The 15363-nt window shown below is 54.0% G+C and overlaps 5 protein-coding genes across 5 annotated transcripts; 3 read left to right on the plus strand and 2 right to left on the minus strand.

Annotated features, from left to right (window-relative positions):
• Positions 1–259: 259 nt before the first annotated feature.
• On the minus strand, positions 260–4162 carry MRS44_016910 (uncharacterized protein; the record flags this gene model as incomplete). Its single annotated transcript, XM_046281966.2, has 1 exon — positions 260–4162. The coding sequence occupies one exon, from the start codon at positions 4160–4162 to the stop codon at positions 260–262; it is 3903 nt and encodes a 1300-aa protein (XP_046130488.2).
• A 478-nt stretch (positions 4163–4640) lies between these two features.
• On the plus strand, positions 4641–5706 carry MRS44_016911 (uncharacterized protein; the record flags this gene model as incomplete). Its single annotated transcript, XM_046284139.2, has 2 exons — positions 4641–5233; positions 5304–5706. 2 exons carry the CDS (start codon positions 4641–4643, stop codon positions 5704–5706), a joined length of 996 nt encoding a protein of 331 aa, XP_046130487.2.
• A 691-nt stretch (positions 5707–6397) lies between these two features.
• MRS44_016912 (uncharacterized protein) lies at positions 6398–8413 on the plus strand (the record flags this gene model as incomplete). The annotated part of the gene is made up of 1 exon (XM_046272797.2): positions 6398–8413. One exon carries the CDS (start codon positions 6398–6400, stop codon positions 8411–8413), a length of 2016 nt encoding a protein of 671 aa, XP_046130486.2.
• An 829-nt stretch (positions 8414–9242) lies between these two features.
• On the minus strand, positions 9243–11005 carry MRS44_016913 (uncharacterized protein; the record flags this gene model as incomplete). Its single annotated transcript, XM_046281965.2, has 4 exons — positions 9243–9375; positions 9432–9890; positions 9947–9969; positions 10025–11005. The coding sequence occupies 4 exons, from the start codon at positions 11003–11005 to the stop codon at positions 9243–9245; spliced, it is 1596 nt and encodes a 531-aa protein (XP_046130485.1).
• Positions 11006–12882: 1877 nt separating this feature from the next.
• MRS44_016914 (uncharacterized protein) lies at positions 12883–14989 on the plus strand (the record flags this gene model as incomplete). Its single annotated transcript, XM_065618232.1, has 10 exons — positions 12883–13390; positions 13451–13496; positions 13550–13630; positions 13717–13782; positions 13836–14034; positions 14095–14331; positions 14402–14451; positions 14507–14637; positions 14701–14741; positions 14801–14989. 10 exons carry the CDS (start codon positions 12883–12885, stop codon positions 14987–14989), a joined length of 1548 nt encoding a protein of 515 aa, XP_065474304.1.
• Between the last annotated feature and the right edge of the window lie 374 nt (positions 14990–15363).

Consider the following 15363-nt stretch of genomic DNA (forward strand, 5'->3'; position numbering starts at 1 on the left):
GTGTGTTAAGTGTGTAGACTTGTATCAAGTTTTAACCATTATTCCCGCCACCCAACGTTATAATGAGCCGAGTTGACAAGGGATGGTGGTGTACATATCTGCATAACCGAAACTAATCTCTAACCGAATGCCGTAGGCTATAAATAGAGTAACTGTCTGCATCGCTTCTACGAACAGCATCCGTAGTACACTATTAGGAGCTCCACGTCCCGTAACTGGCCAGCCGTTCTGGAGTCAATTGTCGTCGAGCCTCTTGTGGCTATCTGACTCCAATATAAATGAACGGCGCCCAGAACCTAGGATGTGAGTAGTCCTTTGCTTGTGCCCGAGCTTTTTGAGGGGCTATCGACCTCTTGTCGACGTCAATGGAGCCTCCCTTTCGAATGTCCCGAGCATATCGTTCCATTTTCTCCGTTGTCAGATTCCTAGCTGCTAGCTGGGCCTCTCTAAGTGCTACCGAGCCTTGCTGACCTCTCTGCAGCTGTTGGTAGAATTCCCCCATGAGAATGCTCGTCACCAGGTCATGCACCGGCCAGAGGCTAACCACAATGGCTTGCACACCAGCTGCCAACAAAGAGCGAGCAAACCCCACCATGTCGTCTCCGTCCGTCGGCTGTCCCACACCAGTATCGCATGCGCTGAGCACCGCGAGGGATGCCTTGAGCCGCCGACCCAGGAGCTCGCCCACGGTGAGCTGTTCGCCCTCTGCAAGAGCGACAGACGACATCATCGGCACCTCGGGACATAGCAGCCCATGCGTTGCGAGGTGTAGTATGTTAAAGTCTCCCATCATGCCTATCACGGCATCCTTGGTGGCTTCTGGGCCGACGAGGGACCTGCTTGCGGCATTGACCCGGCCGACGGTTCTCGCCTCGGCTTCGGCAAACCGTAGGGGCCCTAGGCTATGCTTGGCCCCAGACAGGACGTCCTCACACTCCATATTAGAGGGGTTGCCGATAGAAAGCACCTTAAACCCCAGGTCGTCGTCGCTCGATGTTCGGAGATATGACATGCAGCTCGCGCTGGGCAGGTATGCTACCGAGTGCAATGCCAGTAGCGGACCCCCTTTAAACGGCAGAGCGTGGAAAGGAAGGGTGTGTAGGGCTCGGTAGGCAACGATAATGAAATGGAATTTGTCCATGGCGGCCTCGAACGGGAAAAGAAGGTCCGCAAGCCACTGCCCGTCCGTGGGGCGAGACTCTTTCAACTCTACATCTGGCGGGGCTGCCCATTGGCACTGCTCTCGGAATCTCCTCGCGCGCAGCTCTAGTTCAACTTCGGAGACCGAGCGGTGATAAACCTCAACCATGCCGTCCGTGGTGATGGCCCATGCGACTAGGTCCTCACCGCGGTATGAATATTCAAGGATAACAGAATCCTCGTCGAGCTGCGACCGGAGAGTGTCGATGTCACTGACGTCACTTGGAGTGACGAAGCGCCGGGCCGCAGGGGACTCGTCAGCGAAGAGGCGTTCTTCTTGTTGGTTCAATCTCGCTTCAGTTTTCGATATGTCTGCTTCTAGCGTCTTGATTCTGTCCCTGTCGGGCGTTTCTGATGCGTACTTCTGCCGGAGAATGCCTCGCTTGGCAGCAAGAGACGCGCCTATCCGTCTGTATTCGTCCCACGCGGCAAGTTCGTATGGTGCAAACCGGCCATACATCAACGACCCAGCGGCCATCAGGTCAAGAAGACTGCGAGTCTTTCCCCTCTCGAGTGCCTGAAAGGCATCTGCCAACTGCTGGGACTGTGTGGGCCCGGAAACGGTGTGGCGGAGCAAGCTGTAATGCCACTTGATAGCGGTCCTGGCGGCCTTGAAATACAGCCCCTGGAGCCGAGAACTGCCAGCGAGGGACAACTTGTATTCGTCAAGTGATAACCGCCCACGCCTGTCCTCGAATATCCGTATAGCTTGTTGGTAGAGTCTCCACGCGGGTGCGAAATTCTCTAGACCCTCGTTTACTTCGGCGGCGGCTGTTAGATTCGCAACTGCGTCACCTGCCTTCCACCAGTCGTCGCCGCGCACTCGTAGAAGCGCCTCAAGCATCTCCCCAGCCTCGCTAAACTTTTTGATGCGTACAAAACCTGGAAATACGTGCGCGTAAATCTCAGCCGACTGCTGTCCAAGGAGCTGCTGCACATCTGGCGCGGATTGGCGGGAACGCCGAGCCGACTCCTCTGCCTCCCCCAGTCTCGACTTGCAGTAGGCGTGTAAGTGCGAGGCCGAGACGTCGTACTGTTGTCGAGCTGCTGTGACGTCTGCCAGCAAAAGCTTTCTCATATGCGGGTCTTCGCTCTGCTGTGCCTTCACCTCAGCCAGGTTCCAGAAGCTTTGGGCTTTGCTCATATCGCCGTCTTTCCGGGCACGTTTTGCTCGGAACATGAGCTCCTGGAACTCGGCTGCCTGGGCAAGTGATTCTGTGGTCCGGACTGACACGGCTTCTCCGACCAAGTCCACGTCTATGTCATCCATGGTTGGAAATGAGGACGGGTCGGAAATAGCAAGATCCATTTTGCTGATCAACAGGTTAAGTGCATCCACTGTGGCTAATTGATGGGCTGACTGATGAGGCCGTGGAGGATGTATCAGCCGAAGCCTTGAAACCACGCTCGCTATCTGGTCCGCGTCCTCTCGTTCTATGGCCCGGTGCAGCATACGGTCCAAGACGTGGGCTGCTCGCGTCCTGGCCCAGGAGGCAAACGAGGGTGAGCCCGCCGTTTCGAATAGCGCTGTACAAACCTTCAGCACTCGCTCGGCTGTAATGACGAACCTGTCATGCTCTCCAAGCATGTCGTGGACCGACATCTGGTCTACAATGGTCGCCGTGTAAGACCGCGGCAACCCCAGGCCGTCGAACAGTGCCTCAGCCAGTCGGAACGCTGCCACGCCCCGCTCATACTCGCCATCGTTAGCTATCCACAGTTGCGCCTGTGCCGCCAGGAAGAGACCGAGTTCCATTGTGTAGCTGATGCTGCCCTTTGTTCGACCCCATACCCCGATTTCCCTCGCCGATGTCGTATCCTCTGGACGCTGCCCAAGAGCGACGCGGCACAAGATTGAATGTGCGCGAGCTGTCTGAAAGGCAACAATGTCACCGCAGGCTGCAAACTGGCTTTGCGCCTCGGTACAATATCGCAAGGCCTCCTGGAGATGCCGGAATGTGTCATTACCGCTACGTGCTCGCAATATCGCTATATAGCCGTGGCGCAGCTCTACGGAGGCGAGTCCGCGCTGGAAACCAGCTTGCTCAAACAACGAACGTGCGGTTTCGTAGTGACGGGCCGCGTTGTCGATTTGGTCAAGCGTGACAGGCAGTTCAGAGGAGCCGGCGAGCGGCTCAGACACGGTGCTGTCCAGGCCAGGACGAACCGTATTGCCCCAGTACTCGGGCGGTCCGGCCGGGGCGCAGGCGAGATCGCCGAGTTTCACTTCGCAGTGCGCCATTCCTACAATTTCGCCGGCGCCGGAGTATTTGCGCTGCAGCTGGAGGACCATGGTTTCGGCATGGGACGCTGAGCGCGACGCCCGTCGATGGAGGCCGGCCATCTCCAGCAGCAGCGGGGCAGTGATTTGGAATGGCACTCCGAATGAGGCAAGATGCTCCATGTCCCATTCAAGCTTCTGCACTGTCTGTAGCTGCTGTGAACTTCCTGCGGGTTGAGAAACAGCAGCGCGTTGCTGCTCGAGGAGGCGCCGCAGCTGACACACGGGAGACCAGCCAACGGACTGCTCGACCTTGATGATCCGGCTCACCCAGAACGGCAGTGCTTTCTGTAGGTCATAGAGGGGATCCATTTCGTCGGCCGGTACAGTTTGGGAGCCTGCCGCCCAATAATACGTAAGGAACAGACAGTGAAGTCCGTAGCATAGCGTGAGGTGGTAGAGTCCCGGGTCGCCATAAGATATGGCTGCTGCATTTTTGAAGTACCGAAAGGCCGCCAGCGTCTCGCCCTGGAGTAGGCAAGCAATGCCGCATTCAAGCAAGGCTCGCGCCCTGGCAGGCGAGGACTGGACTGGATCGAACCGCTGGAGATGCGTCTCCGCCGAAGCCCGGTTGTGGGCAAGGTCGCTCAGGGCTAACCCCCGATGCGTAAATGAAGCCGACAGGTCCTTTGCCAGTATGGAGACGCCAAAAGAGGCGCCTGGATGGTATGCGTTGAACATCATGGAATTCACAAGGAGGTTGTAGGCATTGGTCGGCTACGAACACTTGGCAGTGTAGGTATCGGTTTGCCTGGGACGCTGACATGTTGCGATGAGACAAGGGATCTTTTCAATCTAGACTTAAGAGTGGCCCCACTCCATTTCCTCTCCAACATGAGTAGGGGAAGGCTTTCGTCAGCCTTCATGACATCGGGCAGATCTAACAGAAAATCTTCTGATGAAAACGTCAGGGGCTACTTGGGCCGTTCCAGATCTAGGCTGGCTCCCCCTCAACTTCTCACAACGAGGAGCGGTTTAGGATTCGGGTTCATGTCAGCGGGGAGGGAGCTATGATGGCATAGTGATGTGATCCCATTACGATGTGATTCCCTGCAATGCTACGAGCTATATATGATAGGCCCCCATTATGGCACTGAAGACCGACCTCGGGCAGACGCGTCTTCAATCTTTACGACCGCAACGACACATTTCATTCGACATGGCGCAAAACCAAGATCCATTCAGCTTACAGTTTGGCCCGATGATTCCGGCGGGTCCTGTAACCTCTCAATTAGACGAGGTGGCACCCCCGCTCCCTCCACGCCCGAAGCGTCGGCCAGTACATGCTGCTGGGGCGGCGACCTCTCAGCTCCCGCGCGACCCCGGTCCGCCAACTTCACTAACTCAAAGCCCTCAATTCAGGGAGCTGGGGACCAGCCCAACACATCCGTTGCCATCACTTACAACACCGAACTTCGATGACCCCGCTCCTGGCTACGGTTCTATTCCCCCAGCAATGTCCGCACAGGTAGCTGCAAGCCCCGGCTCTCCTGAGTCCAAGCCAAAGAAGCGGCACTCTTTCTTCAGTTCTGCTGTCCGGCAATTTGCCAAGGTGACATTTCTTGAATCCATCACACCGGGTCTGTCTGCTGCCCTAGCATTTGATAATCCCGCCATGCCAGATCCGCACCAGTCTGCGCCATTTCCTGAAAGCCAGCTTAGCCAGGTGGTTGTCAATGGAGTTAAACTTGGACAAGCAGACCTGCTTGCCCTCCAGGCTGTAGTTGGTCCTGTTTTGCCTGGGTCATATTGGTCAGTATTGCTACCCCTTTGCCCTCTCCCTTTGCTCTAGGTCGGGATTTAGCCGAGAAACATGAATTAGGTACGACCGCGTCAGCGGAGCATATGGCATGGCCGGAGGGCCTTGCAGCGGTTTCCTTTCGGCGAACCTGCCTCTAGGCGGCGGGCAACTCGCCTCAGACGCCTCGGGTCATACCGGTACCGGGGTCTTCATTAACGGCCGCGAGATACACACCATCGATGTTGTGGGCCTGCAGAGAATGGGGGCGGTTGTTATGCCAGGCCGCTGGTGGCTCAATGCAGATGGGAGTTACGGCGCTGAGGGAAGCTTTGTTGTTCTCGGTAACTTGAGGCTGCAGGCTAATGCTGCGAACAATGCTGGGGGGGCCCACAGCTGGTCGACGAGCATGGGTCACTACGGTGGCAGTGACGGTCAGGGATTCAGCTACGTTGGAGGTCCTGGATGGTCGTACAGCAGCGGCTGATTGTGAGCACTCTCACGATCTCCGATCAGATTGTCAACCCCACTCGTATTCTAAATGGGAAACGAACATTATTTGATTGGGAACCCATCAACCTATTTCCCGTGACATGGCTGATGGATAATTGGGGTTGCTTGTTCCAGTTCCCTGAGACGTGATAGGACCGCACAGTCTATAAGGGGGCTGAAAAAGCACCGAGGGCTCGCAAGTAGTATGTCTGTTGGCCCTCCAAAAAGAAGAAAAAAAATACCATCTCTTTTTGCATCTCCCGAGTGTGAAGCACTTGTGACGTCAAGATGATGAGTCTCTGATACGAGCACCGTCATGCACATGTGGAGTGGGGTCTAATGTGTTCTTTATTACAGTTGAAGCCCGGCCCTTGATGGGTTAACTGAGCCACAAGATCGAAAGTGGGGTTAAGAAAAAATACTATCTCTTTTTGCGTCTCCCAAGTGTGAAGCACTTGTTACGTGAAGATGATGAGTCTCTGATACGAGCACCGTCATGCACATGTGAAAATGGGGTCAAGAAATGGGCAGGCTTGGAGCATCGACAGGTCTAGACCTAGAAAATTACCCGAAACGAACAACAGCAACAAGAATAGCGCTCCATTTATAGTGTTGAGCGTATTTTTTATCAACACGCTTTCCATGTAATTAACCGCTGTGTTGTAACCTGAATTTCATTATTCAAAATGGCTCCTAACCAACCGCAGTGTCCCAAATCTTGCGCTCTTCTAATCGGGTCCGCCGTCGCTCCATTGACGGGCCCTGCCCGAGATGTCCGCGTGATGGAAGAAGTCCTAAAACTCTACGGGTTTTCGGTCACCAAATGCCTCGAACCTAGCGACGGCCAATACCTAGCAACCAGAGCAGGCATTATCTCTGCTTGGAAAGATCTCATCGACCAAATCGGGCCCTCGGATGCGGTAGTCATTTACTACTCCGGCCATGGAGGCCTCACGGAAGCTGAGGGATCTGAAGCTAGCAGGGGGGAGCGCAGGCTGCAGTACATCGTTCCCCTCGACTTTGGCGAGACGGTGGATGGGGACTGGAGAGGGATATCCGATGCAGAGATGGCCGATCTCCTACACCAGACCACGCAAAGAACTCAAAACGTCACCATAATTCTCGACTGCTGCCACTCGGCGCGCATGGCAAGGGGGCCGACATGGGCCAAGACGATCAATCCAGACGATTACCGCCAGGTCATGTCACACATCAAAAAGATGCTGCAAGGGATGGCATCCAAACACGCGTTCCACTATGAGCACAACCCCCACGTCTTGTCGATCGTGGCCGCGGGCACGTCGGAACCCGCCTATGAGAGACGGTTCCTTGACGGCGAGCGCATGGGCGTCTTGACCGAGGCCCTCACGCAGACGGTCCGCTCCTCCGTGGGCGCCGAGCTGCCGTGGCGCGATATCATGCGCCGAGTCCGCGACCGTATGTGGAGGACTTGCCCGGAACAGTACCCCGACATTGAGGGACCACAAGCCCGCTTGCTGTTCCGGCTCGAGACCGCCCAGGGTGGCGGCGCCACGGCATTTTCAGTGACGGAAACCGCCCCGGGTGAGTTTGTGCTCAAGGGTGGCGCACTGCACGGCGTGACCCCCGGGGATGTCCTAGCCGTCATGCCGTTTAACGAAGGACACTTGGTGGAAGGCAAGATGCTTGCTGAGGCTGAGGTGACAGGCGTCGGACCCAGCGCGTCACGGGTCCGGATGAAGTGGAGAGATAGACAGTCTGGAGGATTGACCCCTGGCGCCAAGGCGTTCATGTGGAAGTCGTCAGTCCTGCTCCCCGTCAATTTTTCCGGACCTGAGGATTGGGCGCGCGAGCTCAGGGAAGAGTTGCGGTCTTCGGCGTTCGTCCGTCTCGCGGAAACCGGCGAGGAAAGGGAGAGTATAGTTGCGGCTGAGCAAATCGATAGCCACCTGGTTGTATGGCATCACCAACACTACCTGGTTCGAGAATGGGACACATGTGGGATCGAGAATCGTCACTATGCACTTGCAAAATGCGTTGGCGTGTTTGAATCTTTGGCCCGGGCGCAGCGTTTCCTCGACATGAAAAACGATGCGTCTCCCGAGCTCCTTGAGCTGGCACTTACTCATGAGATTGGATACGTTCAAGACGGATTGCCTATCCCTTACCGTGGACAGGGCGTGACGCTCGTCGAAGAAACCAGAATCTACATCTCTGTGACCAACATAGGCACCCGCACATTGTACGTATCCATGTTCGACATCTGCGCTGACTCGGTGACATTGCTTTCAAACGGATCACCAAGTGGCATCGAGTTACTCCCGGGGAAGACGTATCGTTTTGGCGAGGTCGACATTACTGGGGAGCTGCGAGGTTCGGTTATTGGCTGGCCGGCGGATGTTCCAAAGGCCGAGTCAATCCCAGAAACCATTGCCCTCGTCGTAACCGACGACAAAATTGACCTCCGAAACCTCGAGACTGGACCTGAGTCCGTCGGGCCGGAAAGGAGCCGGGCGTGGGGGTTGGACACATGGTTGGCGCATCTCGTAGACTCGATAGCATTCGGCGACCTACGCAACGTCCAGGCAGAAAGACAAGTGTATCAGCACATGCCTTATCGGGTAATTTACATTCCCTGCCAATTATCGCCACGCTTCCCGACGGCTCGCCCAGAGAGCTTGGAAGAGGCATCTACTCCTCTGACGGATCGCACCGGGCCTTAGCAGAACTTGGCCGAGAAACCTCTGGGGCATCGACGACTGAAGAGCGCCGTCGATGTCATGGAAGACGCAGCATTGAATTGAGGCGCGACAGAGTTTGTCATTTCGATGAATCGCCAGCTGTTGTAGGACGCGGTGACGGCGTGCCTCTTAATGACTTGAAATGCTGGTGATGCCTCGAGTCTGTAGGCTATAGCTTGCTCAACTGTTAAAGACTGCCCCTGACTATCACGCATCTCTCACCCACCGGTGAAGGGTAGATGAAGCAACTTGGATTTTCTGGGTCGTCGCAGCTTCAATCTCACCCCGCCGGTCCGCATTCGAGGACAATCTCGGGGACAGCCATCTATGCATGAGTAGAGTCTCTTGGTAATTGAGATGGGCGTATTTTCCTGGGCACACTTGCGCCTGTTCGCTGCCATCGTCGATGGCTTGGCAGGCAATCCGTCGATAGATGCCGGGTTCGCAGGAAGCAACACTCTATGAGACGTTTACCTTGCATGGGGAGACTAAGTGTGTACTGGCCCTAAAGACATCAATAAACTTGGGTGACCATCTCATTGTCATGCTTGGCCTTGCTGATGAATGTTTCTATGATGGACAACGTTCGGAGCGTCGAGAACCCTGGGAAGCGATAGTGTTGGGCAGCTACGTCAGGTAGGTATTATCTTAAGTTAATGAATATGATTCTAAGACTTGATAAATCCTTATAATAATAAGCTTTGACAATGTTCCTTAGGTACCCTGGCCCAGAGCCTTAGTCCCAGGTTGGGTACTGACCAGCCTTGTGAATCCTTCGCCCGCTTGCCCGGTTTGGATGCACCAAATTGTGCTACTTCTTTCCAAAGGTAAGCAGTGCGATGGAAGATGCTGGGAGATTAAATCGCCCGCCAGTGACCTTTTCATCCTTTACATCCCCTTCCGGCCTACCAGAGAGGGTCTCGAAGCTCTGCCCAGCCCACGTACTACAAAGATCAGCACACATTGCCTGACATAGGACGGCGGGACGGCCATGACTTACAGTCCTGTATGAGCTGTCGTCTTCTCCGACCGCAGGAGCTTCAGCGTGGCGGGAGTATCTGTATCAAGACCGGTGAGGTTCACGTTGATGCTCGGCTTCTCTCCCTCGCCAAGATAGACCTGGGTGTTGAGCACCACAACACGAGCGAGCTGCTGTTTCTCCCAGATGCCATACGCGGTAAGGGTAATGTTTGACGTCGGGATCTCGGCGACGTAAGAATGGCCAGATTTCCCAACGACCTCATTAACGATCAGCAGCGCATAGTAAGAGGGCAGAATGTGTGGGTGGGTGATGTTCAGCCCGTCTTCCGAGTCGTTGGTCGGTTGGATGGAGTTGTAACGGAAGCCCTTGCCCTGGTGAAAGTGCACTCTCTCGACTCCCGATGAAGCTGCAAGAAGCATCCAGTCGGCGGCCCAGAGGGCGCTCTCTACCGTATTGCTCAGCCCTGGCTGACCATGACTGTTCTTCGCATTAGATTTGGCTAAGTCTGGAGCTCCTCAGTGGCTTTCACTTACTTGGCATACGAGTTCGTCTCAGCCTATAGGATGCTAATTTAGTCTGTGTCTTGTCGTCGCATCCATCTGAGAACTTACTAGCAGATACTTCAAGCCTGAGGCCCGAACAGCAGATCGCTGACTGGTCCTGGTGGTGAAATTGGCGCGGACACTAATCTTATCCATTAACTCTCCAGGTCGGACGACGAGATCGGGATCAAACACTCCAGAGTATGAGTGCTCTGAAAACTGCGAGATCTTGCACTTGAGTCCAGCATCGTCGAGCAAACCAGCGACAAGCGGGCCGGCTGGAGTCCATTCGGGGGCCACGAAGCTGGTGAAGGCACCAGGCGACAGAGTCGGCTTGCCGGAGCCTCCACAGCCAAAGTCAATCTCCTTGCTGATGGCTCTGGCGAACTCTAGCCAAGTGGTGGTGTAGTTGAAGACGTCCCATTCGGGGCCATAGGTGCCCTTAGGGTTGATTCGAGATGTGCCGTAAAAATCAGGCTCATTGCCAATCTCGACGTTGACAAGCTTCACATGCTTCGTGAGACGTGCACGCTCGCCTTGAAACGTCTCAGCCAGCAGACGAGCCTGAGCCACCGTCTCGGTCTTGTTGAGATACTTGAGGTTGATCCCCCACATGAAGGGAGTCCCAGCGGGCAGGTTGCCTGACAGGGCATAAAAGTCACGCCCGATGTAGTTGTGGTCCGCCTCTGGGTTGGGAACTTCCTTGGTGGGCTCCGGGAAGGTTGAGTTCATGATCTCGATCCCCAGGTCGACGGTTGAACGGTCTTCAGAGTTGGCACCCACACGTAGAAATGGCATGTGGCCCGTTCTCTCGCCCAGGTTGCGCAGAAGTTGGTTAAAGTACTCGTTTGGCTTTCCAACTCTCTGGCCGGCCCAGTCGGGCCAGCGGTCCATCTCAAGGCTGAAGCCAGCGAGGTGAGGGGAGAGCTTCTCTGCCCAAGCCGGCTTCTCGCTGGGTAGATGAAGTTTCAAGTCGTATGAGTTTCCAGCAGCCAAGCCATGGCTGGCAAGAGAAGAAAACAAGAGGGCCTGAGCCACTTGACGATGCATGTTGAGGGTCTAAAGCAGAGGATGATGGTTGTGGTCTGGGGAACGGAGTCAGTCAATGATGGACTTTTCCCCAGATTTTATATCTCTCAGGCTCTCTCTTCCAAGTATGAGAAGTTCATCTCCAGACCCCAACTCTGGTGATGCCTCCCCATGGGGTCCGGGGATGCTGGAGCCATGGAGAGAGAGGTCGGTCAACTCTCCGTGAACTACCCTGCCACCAACGGCTAGTTGATTCTGCGCATTGATCGTTTTTTTTTTTTTTTTTTTTGTGTCGATCATCTTGGAACACCATATCCCCGGCCACAGAAGACTGACATGTATGAAGCAAGTTGTCGCCTTCGTTCCCGGGTTGATACAAGCATGTTCGTCCTTATGTTCCAAGACTCGAACTCAAATAATGGTTCCCCAGCCGCCCCCACGCGCTAGTCTAGACTGTTAGCTAAGCCTTTCAAGGACTGGTTGAGGCTACTTGGAGATACCTTCCGTGGTATTTCCGTAACTCCCGTATATTGGTGCCGATGGTATCACCTCGGCGCGAGGCGCGCGCGCGCTTGGGCTTCAAGCTAGAAAAACTAGAAAAGTTTAAGCAGGGGACGGGGACAAGAGGGCGCATTATTACTTGAAATATTGGACTTGGCTGGGGAGAGCCATGAATACGGCAGAAGACTGAGGGACTGCAGACATGAAAATTGATGTGTTCTTGGCCGTTTGATCATCTTTCAGTGCCTTTTTACATTTACATACTGGCCTGGGTCCATGGGGCTTTGCCACAACGTGGTTGTGTTACTAAACTAGGATATGCGCCGTGGTGACGTCCTGTTTTGGGATCTGTTATTCGAACCATCCGGAGCCATTTTCCGCCCTAGAAGGTATTAATTCAGTACTAAGTCTCTTGTCCACTTGAATTGATTGCCGATGCCAAAAGCCGACAGTGCCAAGACGGAACCCAAGTATACGGAATGTCACGGACACATCCGAGGGTTGCAGTTCTTTGTGCAAGATTATCCAATCCTTTCACAACCATAATCCCCCATGGGGAAGCATTTTTGTCTCTGAGCATGGCCATGTGAGCTAATCTCCGCATTGTGAATCGGCCAGGTCTCCGAGTTTGGCCTCTTTAGGTGACGTTTTGGATGAAGGAGTGATGAGAATAATGGCCTTGAACCATCAAGGAGAGCAGAATCAAGGTGGATTTTGATTGTCGTGATGAATGCTTGGAAGTCAGTGGGCTCTACGCGCGACTTCTCTCGATCCGAGAAGCAATGCGTTGAAACTGAGCAGCTAATGAATGACCTTGAGCATTCGCAAAAATTGAATGACAGCCGCCAAAAAGGCAAACCGGGATGAACCAGTAGAAGCCCCTCTCATTTGGGTGTGCGAGTTTAGGATCTTCTCCTCGTGGAATGGGTGGCCAACATTCGGCCACCAATCCGAGACAGCACACCATTGTTGTGGCCTACTGGATGCGGACAGACAAATCAGAGCCCATTGCCAGGTCTATACCCTGGCTAGAGCTTCTTCTGGCCAGAGAAACCTGTCGATAATCCGGGCATCACTCCGAATGTACACACCAGAAGCAGGAGCAGACTAGGCCGTTGGAGGCGAATCAGGTGGGCCAATCTGCTACGTGGAACGCAACTAGAGTGCTCCATTACTAACACGGTCCAAGAAGAAGATGGGTGAGGAACTGCTTTTGACTCTTAATCTGATTTTTCTCCGCAAAGTCAACTCACTTATATCTGGGGCCCCATCGCCGGCTGCCATAGATGAGTTCGACTTCTAGACAGAGTCAACATCAAGTCTTTTCTCTGGTTCAAACACAACACCAACACCAACTGACCGAACCCATCTGATCAACTGTCGAAAAATTATACGCCATGGGCTTCATTGCTCGTTTTCTCCGTGCCATCGTGCGCAACGATGCGATGCGCAACGACCCCGACGAGATCTACTCCTGGAGGGTCATTGCCCTTGTCTGCTCTGCTTGCTTCGGTGGAATGCTCTTTGGCTGGGAAACCGGCGCCATTGGTGGTGTCCTGGCCATGGAAGACACTCAAAAGCGCTTTGGCTACGCTGACGCATCGCATAAACACAAGGCCACGCAGGACCAGAACATTGTCTCGACCTTGCAGGCAGGGTGTTTTCTGGCCTGCTTCCTCACCTCGTGGCTTACAGAGAAGTTTGGTCGCCGATGGTGTCTGATTGCTACGGGAGCGCTCACGACGGCCGGCGTCATCTGCCAGGCTGGCTCAGCCGTCAAGGGAATCATCGCCGTCATGTATGTTGGGCGATTCATCTCCGGCCTCGGAGTTGGAGCGGCGTCGACTCTTGTTCCTCTTTACGTCTCGGAATGTGCCCCTCGGGCTATTCGTGGAGGCTTGATCTGTAAGTCAAAGGATGAATTTTGCCCAGGCCAGGTCAGGAGACGCTAATCATATCAAACAGCCTTCTACCAACTCTTCATCGTTCTAGGCGTCATGCTCGCCTTTTGGTATGTACCAAAGGAATGACGCACATGGGTCTTCATCTGACACTCTCCAACAGGGCCAACTATGGATGTCTTCTCCATGCCACCGCCCCAGCCATCTATATTGTGCCCCTGTCTCTCCAGGCACTTCCTGCAGTGTAGGCGATGAGTTGTCATAGACACCTAAGGAGATGCTGACGTTTGATAGTCTCTTGATTTTTGAGTAGTGCTAACAACAGAATAGTCCTAGATGGTGTGCCAAGCAGGACGACTGGGAACGAGCCACGACTATTCTGGTCAACCTACGAAGGTACGACGGGTCTTTGAAAATTTGCCAGTGCGCACGACTGAACTCTTGGACAGACTTCCCGCCGAATCCGACTACGTTCGAACCGAAATTCAAGAGATGGCCGAACAACTGGAAGCAGAGCGAAGGCTCATCGGAGATGCCTCGGCTGTGGCGCTTGCCAAGGAGATGTTTCTTATCCCGGGAAATAGGAAGCGTACTTTCATCACAGTCACGCTGATGATCTGCCAGCAGATGACTGGTGTGAATGCAGTGGTGAGTTATTTTAAGCTGCTATCGGTCTAGGTGATGAATGATATGCTTATACGAGGTCAGAACTACTACGCCCCGCAAATCTTTGGAAACCTCGGTATGACGGGAACAGAGACGTCGCTTTTTGCTACCGGTGTCTATGGAGTCGTCAAGGTGGTCGGCTGCGCCATTTTCTTGGTCTTTGCAGCAGACTCCCTGGGCCGGAGAAGAAGCTTGCTGTGGACGAGTGCTGCTCAGGCTGTCGTGATGTTTATTATTGGAATCTACGGAAGAGTAGAGCCCCCAGTCGCGGGCAAGTCGGTAAGTTTTTTTTTTTTTTTCCAAGAGGCAACTTTGGCACCTGTAGCGTGTCGCTAACTTCATGGTTCAGATTACGCCGTTTGGATATGTCGCGATTACTTGCATCTATCTCTGGGCGGCGTAAGTACCCGCAGAACACCGCCAAGACGAGACGGCTTGAGCTCACAAATATTAGTTTCTACCAATTTGGCTGGGGTCCCTGTTGCTGGATTCTTGTGAGCGAGATTCCCACCGCGCGGCTTCGTTCCATGAACGTGGCACTCGGCGCAGCCACTCAGTGGCTCTTCAACTTTATCATCGCACGGAGTAAGTGTGGGATGTTGGTTTTGTTGAATTTGAGCATGACTTTGCTGACTACTTACCTACAAGCTGTTCTTACAATGCAGCAAACGATGGGCGAAGCCGGTTATGTATGTGTTACTCCCGATCAAGTCCAAGTCCAAGTTTACCAGACTAACCGCAGACGCAGGGAATGTTCTTCATGTTTGGATCCTTTTGCGTCCTCATGGGCACCTTCGTTTGGTTCTTTGTCCCTGAAACTAAGGGGCTCAGCTTGGAGAAGATGGACGAACTGTTCGGCGTGGCTGCCTTGACTAATAAAAAGGAGGCTGATACGGAGAAGGAAGCAGCTCAGCCCAGGAGCAGCCATGACTTGTGAAGGGGTTTGGAGGTCTAATGCAGCTGGGTTGGAGTAGGACTGGGAGCATTTCTCCTGGCTGGCCTCTTGCCCTCGGGTTATCAAATACGACCATCAGTGGTTAAAGCTCTTGGCTAGCACGGCGGCCTCCTCTGTCTATCATTCAAGTTGCTAAAGCATGTTCGTCATCTAAGAAAGCAGTTATGCCACTTTAAGTGGAAGAAGCAGACAGCATCCACAGTGTTTGAAGCCGGTGGCTAGCCCTATATTGCCAAGCCGGGTTGAGGCACAGGGATGTGAGAAACCAGGCTCTGTTGCATAGACAGCCAGCGACTTCCCGAGCGCCTAGCTAAATCAGTACTTTATGATAACCTTTTAAAAATTAATTTAAAGAG

The sequence above is a fragment of the Fusarium solani genome (genome assembly GCF_023522795.1).
Source record: "Fusarium solani strain SB1 chromosome Unknown bctg00000012, whole genome shotgun sequence".
Classification (NCBI taxonomy): Eukaryota; Fungi; Ascomycota; class Sordariomycetes; order Hypocreales; family Nectriaceae; genus Fusarium; species Fusarium solani.